This window comes from Eptatretus burgeri, chromosome 2 (assembly GCF_056783735.1).
Source record: "Eptatretus burgeri isolate ZD-2024b chromosome 2, Ebu_testis_v1, whole genome shotgun sequence".
In the NCBI taxonomy this organism is placed as follows: domain Eukaryota; kingdom Metazoa; phylum Chordata; class Myxini; order Myxiniformes; family Myxinidae; genus Eptatretus; species Eptatretus burgeri.
Window position 1 is genome coordinate 7,136,138 of NC_140962.1, and position 10,000 is coordinate 7,146,137.

Here is a 10,000-nt window from a genome sequence, read left to right on the forward strand (position 1 = left end):
GGGACCAGATGCCGTGAGGGTGAACAGCTTGGCTCCTGGACCCATAGAAGAAACGGAGGGAATGCGGCGTCTCGGTAGAAACATATCCCCCTCCCACCTCAAACCCCCTCGACCGCAACTACCATTTACTCCTCCCATGATGAACTGATAAATGCAACGAAGAATAATGGCATCATCCTGCATCATAATGCTTAACATCACAATATACAGTAATATAGATTTGAGATTTACACTTGGAACTTAAAAAGCTGGGTAAATGGTAGCGTGACATTCTCTTGGCCTTTAATGGCTTCGTGTCCTTTTTCCTTCCAGGAGGATCCTGGGCACGATCTGCCGGGCTGTTCAAGAAGTTGCCGCGAGGCCGAGCTGGCAGCAAGCTGGACGTGGCTCATGCAGCATTGTTCTTAGCCAGCCCAGCCGCTGATTACATCACTGGAATCACACTTCTTGTGGATGGTGGTTCATGGCTCACCACACCCAATGCCTTCCCTGACATTCCACCAAGTGCCAAGCTGTAAATGGGACTACTGCTTGAATAATGTCAAATGTGCTCATCGGGTACAGTTCTTGCAATGTAACGCAAGAAATTCGATTCAAATCCACCTTCTGCTGGAGAAAAGAAGCTGAGAAATAGCCGCAGGATTTCCAATTCTTTAGTCACTCAGCTTTGAGGGTTGGAGTTTGAAAAATTCAACTTTCTCCAACCTGTAAAACTGTTAATAAAAGAAAGATTATTTCATACTGTCGGGCTCTTTAAAAAAAAAAAAAATTTTGTTTGGTTCGTCACTAAATTTGAATGTGAACGATTTATTATTCTGGACTTCGCCCAAGCGGTATCATGGATGCCTGTTGACGCGTGTCCCTTCCACCAACTACAATCCGTCCAGCATAGGCTGGAAGTATGCACACTTGCTTGTAAACTGGCTAGCCCGGGTTCGAATCCTGGCCCAGCTATAAACTGTCATACTGGTGTTTCGCATACAGGGCGAGACATCAATGAGCGTGCCATACCGCGGGAAGATGTTAAACCGGGTGTCCTGGAACTTGCCAACATCAGTTGGTGACATGAAAGATCCCACATTGTCCTTTGCTGTTCCAAATTAACTGTTCCAAATGGTGATGGAGACTATTCATTCAAAGGTTTTCTTCATCTTCTCCTTTTCCCCTTTATAATGGGTGAGGTCCAATGGCATCACGCGTCTGTCCTGCCCCGACAATGATACTCTTCCACCTCCCTCTGTCTTCAGCCAACTCTCCCCACTCTCCATCCACCCCCCACCTTATTGATATCCCTCCTCACATAATCTTCCCATCTCAACTGCAGTCCACCTCTTTTCCTCCAACCTTGCTCCCTCAACCTATCCGCTCTCTTTGCCATTCTCTCTTCCCCCATCCACAGGTGATGAGCTCAAGTTCTCACAAACATGCAACCTCTGTTGTCTCTGTCACTGCCACCGTCTCCAGACCGTAAAGGTAGACCAACGTTCCACAAGACACCAGAACTTTCCCTTCCAATTTCCTTGATACTTTTCTATCCGTCATCAATCACTCCACCCTCATCCACGTATTCGTACCCACCTGGATTATCTGCACCTCGGCCTCCGATCTACCATCCTGGTTACTTTTTCCTCCAGATACTCAAACCTATTTCCCCGTCTGATCTCCTTTCCCTCGAACCTGATATTCATTCTCTCTGCTCCCTGACCCACATCACTTCAGTCTTCTCCATACTTATCTTCAGTCCAAGCTTTACAAGTACCTTCTGCATCTCCCACTTACTCTCCGCCGCAACAGCCCGATCATCTGCATATAACATCCTCCCCAGAATAACTTTCGTGCTCACCCTCCTGCTTACCGGCTCCATCACCATCACCATCACCATGACAAACATGAGTGGGCTGAGAGAGCTACCCTGCCTCAAAGCGATGTTCACAGTGAACTCCTCAGACATCCCAGGACCAACCAATAATATTCCCTTCATTCCCTTGTACATCCCTTCCACCAACCTGACTTCTGCTTCTGACACTCCCAACAATCTCAGTGTTGACACCATCTCTCTCAGGATAATGGCATTGGCCTTCTCCAGGTCTACAAATCCCAATGCCATTTCACCTTGCACCTCCAACCTCTTCTCCACCAGCTGTCTCAGCGTCAACGTCCAATCCATCATCCCCTACCCTTTCTAACCCCCTGCTGCGTGTTCTCCAGTCTCCATCTCCACACTCTTCCTTATCCTCCCATCCAGAGTCCTCTCCAGCACCTTCATTACATGACTTAGGAGCGTAATGCCCCTGTACCTCCCCGGATCTTGAATATCACCTTTCCACTTCCATATCGGCACAATTAACTCTGTCCTCCAATCCTGCAGAATCTCCATCTCCATCTCCATCTCCATCTCCATCTCCATCTCCATCTCCATCTCCATCTCCATCTCCATCTCCATCTCCATCTCCATCTCCATCTCCATCTCCATCTCCATCTCCATCTCTCTCTCTCTCTGTGTCTCTCTCTCTCTCTCTCTCTCTCTCTCTCTCTCATTAGCTACCCACCACCATCCTTAATCACTGTCCCCCCTCCCCCCACTTTCATCTATCATGTCCTCATACCTGTCACAAGCCAATTTATAGATCACCTCCTTCTCCCACAATCCTTTTCCAACTTGTACACCTGTACACTTATTCTGTATCATTCCTCATCTTATCCCCAGCTCTCCTTGCTGCTTTTTTCTTTTGTCCATACAGGTGAAGCAAGCCTGCATCTGGCTGTCCCCCTCTATCCTTTTCCAAACCTTTTCACCAACTACTTTCACTACTTCGTCTGTTCACCATACCTGGTTTCTATCTCAAGATGATGCACCCTTTCCCTTTGTCTTTCCACACAAAACTTCTGCAATTCCCCTAAACACTCCTGCCACCACATTAGTCCTTGATCCTCCATAACTATTGCATCCTCATGACCAACAAGTCCAACTCCGTTCTATATTGTCCACTCCAATAACTAATTTTGTGACTTGTATTTTTAAATGTTTTGATGTTTAAAGAAAGCAGCATCTTCAACTGCTGTTTTTATGCCTCCGTTGACGAAGTCGCCGGTGGCGTTAAGTTTCCGGGTTGTCCATCCATCCATACATACGTACGTCCATGCATAATATTCTATGTTTTCTCTGCAACCGCTTGTCCGATTGACATGAAATTTTCACCATATGCAGCTATGCGTACACTCATGCAGAATTTTTAAATGATAATTATGACATCATAGGTCACATTGGAAAACAGAAAAACTTTGGACCTCTTTATCTCCAAAACCGCACCACAGAAAAAAAATTGAAACTTGGCATCGGGCAACTACTCCGCGTTGGGAGTAATAGTGATTTGACAATGACATCATCAGTGAAATGGTATCCCGGTCAAAATTTGACGTGTAAAATGCTGCATTTGATCAGTTTGAAAATTTGTGAGGTTCATCTAGGGATAGATTGGTCAACATAAAAAAATGATGACATCATCGGTCATGCGGTTTGGCAGCCATATTGTTTCAAAAAGAAATAAATAAAGGGGGAAAAAAATCTTCTCCAGAACCGCTTTAAAGATCGAAGTGAAACTGCACATAAATGATCGGCGAACCATGTTGAATAAATTTTGATAACTATGATGTCATAGGTCACATGGTCTGGCAGCCATCTTGGATTTACCCCAAGACCTTCATAAATCTTCTCCAGAGTGGCTGGACAGGTTGAGGGGAAAGTTAACGCACCTATTCACGCTGCCTTGGGGGATACTAAGGTGACAAAAATTAATGAATACGTCACGTGGATCGGCGGCCATATTGGATTGAAGAAAAAATATTAAATGTTTTCTCTGGAACCGCTTATCCGATCGAAGCAAAATTTACCAAGTATCATCCACCAATATAGCTGCATACAGTGCGGAAATGTTGACGTCATAGGTCGCGTGGTGTGGCAGCCGTATTGGATAGAAAAACTAACCTTATCCGATCAAAACGAACCTTCACACACGTAATGTTCCACCCAATCCTGGGCAGAGCCCAAATTTTCAACGCCATATGTCACGTAGTTTGGCAGCCAAGTTAGTTTGAACACCAAGAATTAAAAAAAACCTTTTTCTCCAAAACTGCAGAACAGATCAATGCGAAACATGCTGCATTACATGGAGCAAGGGCAGTGGATCATAACTGCAAAGTATATTGACAGGTTAAACGGTTTCAGATTAATAATTGTTTAATTGCTCCCTTAAGACCAACGTGGTTGCCACATCATGTGACTGATGAGGTCATTGTTAAATAAAATATTTGCAGCGACAGTAGTGGATAATCACTGTAAAGCCTCCCATCGAAAGACTAAGCGGTTTCAGAGAAATGTATATATTTTTAATACGATCGACTCGCATGGGGAATATTTGTTGAAAATTTTCAAAATCATCGGTCACATGGTCTCGCAGCCATGTTGGACAAAAAACACCTCATCCGATCAGCACAAAACACCAAAGACGTGATCGAAGCGGGGTTGTATCGACACGGGGTGGCATGGTGGTTTTTTTTTTCACCATAGAAATTTCATGAAATTTTTACCATAGATGCGACTACTCATGTAAAATGATTGTGATCACTATGACGTCATAGTTCATGTGGTGTGGCAGCCATGTTGGAAAAAAGGAAAAACTTTGGACCTTTGTATCTCCGAAACCCGCTCCATGGAAAAAATTGAAACTTGGCACATGTGAAGTACTCCCCATGGGAAACAAGTGTGATTTTTTTTAATGATGTCATACGAGGCTTCATTATGACATCATAATTGCATGTGTCACATGCCTTATCCGATTAGTATGAAACTTTTTGAGGGTCACATCGGGCTACATAGTAATTGGCAAAAAAAAATTTGATGATATCATCGGTCACGTGGTTTGGCAGCCATATCGTTAACATAAAACCTTCAAAAATCTTCTTCTCTGTAACGGCTGACACATTGAGGCGAAACATTGCAGGTATGATCGCCGATCCATGAGGAACAAACAGTTCTCTACCTATGATGTCATAGGTCACATAGTTTGGCAGCTATTATTTTTTTGAAGAATAAACATTTTAAAATGTTCTTCTCCAGGACGGCTTGACAGATCAAGGGTAAACTTCAACGACATGCTTCCCAAGTCCTGGGGATATCAGGGTGTTCACGAATAATTACGAGGTCACATTGTCTGGCAACCATATTCGTTTGAACAAAATTCTTTTAAAAATCTTTCTCTTGAACCGCTTCATCAATCGATGTGAAACGTCACAGTTATGATCCAGTAGACATGTGGAATAAATGTTTTAAATTTCAACCTGATAGGACACATGGTCTGGCAACCAGAATTATTTAATATTTTAAATCTGGGTTCAGGGATTTAAATCAAACTTGGTACAAGTGTGTATAATGATGAAATAATGTAGGCAGAGGCATATCTGGCGATGTTGTGACGTCAAAGATTGTCGTTCTAATTTATTTAATCTTTGCTCGAGGGATCGTTTTAATATAATTGGCACCGAACTTCAAAGTTTCCAGTTGTTGTCCGTTCATTATATTTACCTGTGTCTGTTTCAAGCACTCCCTTCAGAATATGAATGATCAGTGTTCAATTTTCTTTGAGAGTTCCAAAATCCACTTCTTGGTCTTTCTGCTGCTTTGACCACTCATTTGGTACAGATCACCACTGGTCAATGTTGTGAACTTTTTGTTTCTGATTGCATCTGATCAAAAAGCTGAATGTGTTGAAGCACGTGATGCAAGAATGAGGTCAGTCATATTCAATACGTCATTGGAATGGGCCAAGCTTTCACATCTTTTCAGGAACCAAGATGGTGAGTTTTTTTGTCGACATACCGATGGATTATTCTGTACACGTTGCGCCTTTGTATGTATAATTGTTCCATTTTAAATCCCAAGTTATGATTAGTCCTTTCAGGTTGCTCTTGGCCTGACAGGTACGTACACTCGCCGCTAAGCCGCTGAGCTGTCTAGCCTGGGTTTGAATCCCAACTTAGCTATAAACTGTCATCCCGGTGTTGCAGTTTCACAGGCAGGGGGATTCATCAATATGTGCCGTCCCTCGGATGGTGTTGCATCTGCCAGCATTTGTTGGTGGACGTTGGAGATCCCAAGGTGTCCTTTGGAAAGAGTAGGCGAGCTGTTTGCCGGCATCCTGAACAGAAGAAGAAGATGATGATGATTCGTCTTTGCTGAATCTCCATTTGCTGTATTGAATGTTTAGTTGTACATTTTAGGGGTTTGACAAATTTCAATCCTCATAGGTTTTCATTCCATAAATAAAGTTTGTGAAACGCTGGCATTGTAATCAGCAAAAGGCACCTTGTGATTGAACTTCATGAGACGTTCAGGATACAGTAATTGTCAGGCATTTGTTAGGTCACAGGTAAATTATAGAATCGCATTCTCACTTTTACTTAAAAACACAGAGCGAAAATGACAAATCTTATAGCATTTCAAACTTTTTGAGGTTACCTATGGTGAAATAAAACTATACACATTATAAATTAAAAAAAAATACTGAAAAAAGTATATTCACTGCTGGTACTTGTCTGCAAGTGAAGGAAGTTCACGAGTAAGCTCTGTTCATTTTCTCCAAACCGAGAACTCGGACAAAGAGCCATTGGAGGTTGGGGTCTGGTCGTTGGCGTGCTGAGTGTGGCCAGAAGACAACGGCACTGGAAGCGGTACGCGGGCGACAAGCTCCCGGAGAAGCTCTCGCATGGTGTGAACACCCTGTGCAAAGGTCTGGGTCATCTGAACCATGCACTCTGTCATGTGCCGACGGTCTCGCTCGCTTTCCTCCCTCAGCCATTCCAACAGATCATGGCTATCGGCCCGACGCTTGCGTCCAGTTGCCCTCGATATAAGGTCTATCGATGGCCGCCCGTCATGAGAGGGTATCTGGGTTTCGTCGGTGAAGCGGTGGCGTGAAGATAGGTTTGGTGAGACTGGTTCGGCAACCGGAGAAGATGAGGCATCGGGAGAGTTGGTCTCGAACAGGTGTCCTGTGAACAAGGAAAAGAGGGTTCTTGTAAACATTTCACTACTTTTGAATATCATGGTTTCTGGAGGGAAGCATTAGGTGGTTAGTCTTGGTGTCCATGTTGGCACATTTTTTTTTTTTTTGGGGGGGGGGGTATTGATTAATTATTAACGCTTGTTTTCATTATGTACCAGAATCTTTCAACTACCACCGATTGGCTGATATTACGAGTTGGCTGTACGAGGAACCATCAGCAATCTCCGATCACAGCCCTCCAGTTACATACATGAGTTTCAATACAAAACACAGCAAGACCAGTGATGATTATACAAGTTAATATTACACCGATCCTAAAGCAATTCCAACGTTAGTGAGAACTTTATTTGGAAATTCTGCTCTGATTTAAGAATATCTGTTTGAAACGATGAAAAATCCCTTCGGCAAGCATCCATCTTACTGGAATGAAGCTATGGTGTATGCGTGTTTTTTTTTTTTTTGAAATACAGACAATGTCGAGGCTCGTATAAGAGCTAACAATGTGTTTATCCAACCTGGGATTACAATTTTCCTAAATTTAAATGAGCACATGAAGCTAGAATTGAATTGTAAAGATATATGTGTGTGCATGCACGCACGCACACACGCACACACAGACACACACACACACACACACACACACACACACACACACACACACACACACACACACACACACACACACACACACTAAATGGATGAAAAGGAAATCATTCATTGGACGGAATTGATGGAATAATTTGGGGTTCGATTATATATTTATTTTACTTTTTCAGTTTGTTCAGTTACCAAGTTTATTGCAGAACGCTCACCGGGTGACATAAGCATTCAAGCAAGCACTGCATTCAAAACAGTCGATAAGGAATAGTCAAGTTTCATCGGAATTGTGTTTGTCGTTTCCGAGAAGAAGCTGCAAATATTTGTACACGGACAGACGGATGACACGCCATCCCATGAGCTCCCTGGAACGTCGTTCCAGGTCGGCGAATAATTAATTTATGTCACATGGTTTGGCGGCCATGTTGGATTTATCCGAAAACCTTTAAAAATGTTCTTCTCCAGAACAGCTTACCGGATGGAGGTAAAACCTTACAGGTATGACCGCCTATCCATGACAAACAAAAAGTTCCTGACCTTTTTTGACGTAGGTCACATGGTTTGGCAGCCATATTGGAATGAAGGACAATAGTAAATAATGTTTTCTCTGGAAGCGCTTCATCAATCAACGCGAAACTTCACAATTATGACGTACCAGACATGGGGGGAATGGACGTTTTACATTTCAACCCAACTTTTTGAATACGGCTCACTTGGCTGCGCCTAGATGGGTTTGAGAGTAGAGGAGTAGAAATTCAATTGATACCGACGATGGCCCCAGGAAAAAGGGTTCAACTGTGCATGTAATAAATAGGTTGAACACAACATGTTACGACATCCAAAACTCGTCAATCCCGTGTTGTATCAAAATAGAATTGTATCAACGCCAAACGTCTTGGTACCAGTTATCACAGCCAGTGGTTATGAAGTGGTAGTTCTAGTTTATTATCTCTGCCACCGAAGGTGGAAGGAGGCTATATTTTCATCCCTTTCTGTCTGTTTGTGTACAGGATATCTCAAAAAGTTGTGGACGGATTCGGACGAAACTTTTTGGATAGGTTGCGTGTGTGGCACGAAGAAATTGGTTCGATTTTGGTGAAGATCCGGATCTGGATTCGAGAATTATTTAATTTTTAAAATGATTCTTCACCATTGGGAGATAGGCCCCAAAACGATACATCGCACGGTATTTCAAAAATGTATTGTGCCCGATATGTTCTCGTGGATCAGGCGTTACGTGGCGGAGGTATGCGCTCTACCGAGTGTCCTTCCAGTTTGTTAATTGGAATGCCATGCCGTGGAAGGATCTACTAAGCTGCTCTATACACCTCAACATGGCATGCATTTAAAACATGGGAATTCTTCCAGGTTATTTTTGTACTTAATTAGCCTATCAACCGAGGAGAACATGACGATCATTTCAGTGTATCACACCTCACACGACACATCAGAAAGCTCCAGTAGAACGTCACAAAAAATATTCCTCACACACATGCAACCCGTCCATATATAGTAGATAAGCAGTTGGTATGTTTTTGCGCTTCATGCACGTAACCCGGGTTATTTCAATTTTATTTTCAGGAACGATTGAGGTCGCCGTCAGTTGCCTGTCCACCCGCCCAACTAAAGGTATGTGTCAGAAGAACGTGTTGCATGCTCGGAACAAGATCGTCCTTTGGGTGGGTGTACTCTGCTGGTATACGCCAAAGGAGCATCATGATTCATTGACATCAACCACATCAATTTTAGTTTACCACGTAAGCTCTCCACAATTTCCCAAACTCCTCCTCTTGGAGGATGAGTATGGAAGGTCGCAAGATATATCGGTGCATTTTCATCTGAATCTTCCTTTCCTATGAGGGGAGAGCAGTACACCCATTTGAATTCTGCTCCCCCACAGACCTAATGCATACATAATAAATAGATTTTCCCCTTCCTGACGATACCTACCATTGCTCATATAAAATATCATTGAATTGTGTTTCATTACAATTTATTCCACACACGATATTCCTCCACTTCCCTCCATCCTCAGCCAACGCTCCACTGTTTCGCCATCCCCACTTTCGTGGCGGTCTTCCCGTCTCAACGGCGGTCCAACTCTTTTCCTCCCATCAAGAGTAATTAATTATTATTAATTACAAAGAATTTTTGACACAGCCAGTATTGAAATCCATTTTCATACAAATACGACATTAAAAGCCTTTAAATGTGACTTTTTTTGCCTTTTTGTGTAATAAGGTGCCTCTTCAAGACCATACATACCACATCCGTCAGGCTCCTCTAACGAATCTTCTTCCTTGAACTTAGTCACCTGGCTTGTATCTGCAGGAGTGGCTTCA

The 10,000-nt window shown here is 43.1% G+C and overlaps 2 protein-coding genes across 6 annotated transcripts in view; one reads left to right on the forward strand and one right to left on the reverse strand.

Annotated features, from left to right (window-relative positions):
* Positions 1-739, forward strand: part of DECR2 (2,4-dienoyl-CoA reductase 2) — a 42,426-nt gene extending 41,687 nt beyond the window's left edge. For all 3 annotated transcript variants that reach the window (XM_085861766.1, XM_085861756.1, XM_085861774.1), the window contains exons 8-9: positions 1-74; positions 313-739. The exon at positions 1-74 is cut by the window's left edge and continues 31 nt beyond it. In XM_085861766.1, the coding sequence (XP_085717892.1) occupies positions 1-74; positions 313-518 (280 nt within the window). In that variant the 3' untranslated portion in view covers positions 519-739. The remainder of the gene's footprint in view (positions 75-312) is intronic.
* LOC147031330 (uncharacterized) overlaps positions 1-10,000 on the reverse strand; it is a 46,621-nt gene that overhangs the window by 12,401 nt on the left and 24,220 nt on the right. The window contains exons 4-6 of one of the 3 annotated variants that reach the window (XM_085861859.1): positions 9,924-9,995; positions 6,579-7,047; positions 2,559-6,194 (exon numbers count right to left, since the gene is read on the reverse strand). In XM_085861859.1, coding sequence (XP_085717985.1) covers positions 6,626-7,047; positions 9,924-9,995 — 494 coding nt within the window. In that variant the 3' untranslated portion in view covers positions 2,559-6,194; positions 6,579-6,625. Of the gene's footprint in view, positions 1-2,558; positions 6,195-6,227; positions 7,048-9,923; positions 9,996-10,000 lie in introns of those variants that run through there. The other 2 variants (XM_085861870.1, XM_085861851.1) reach the window with 2 other exon arrangements.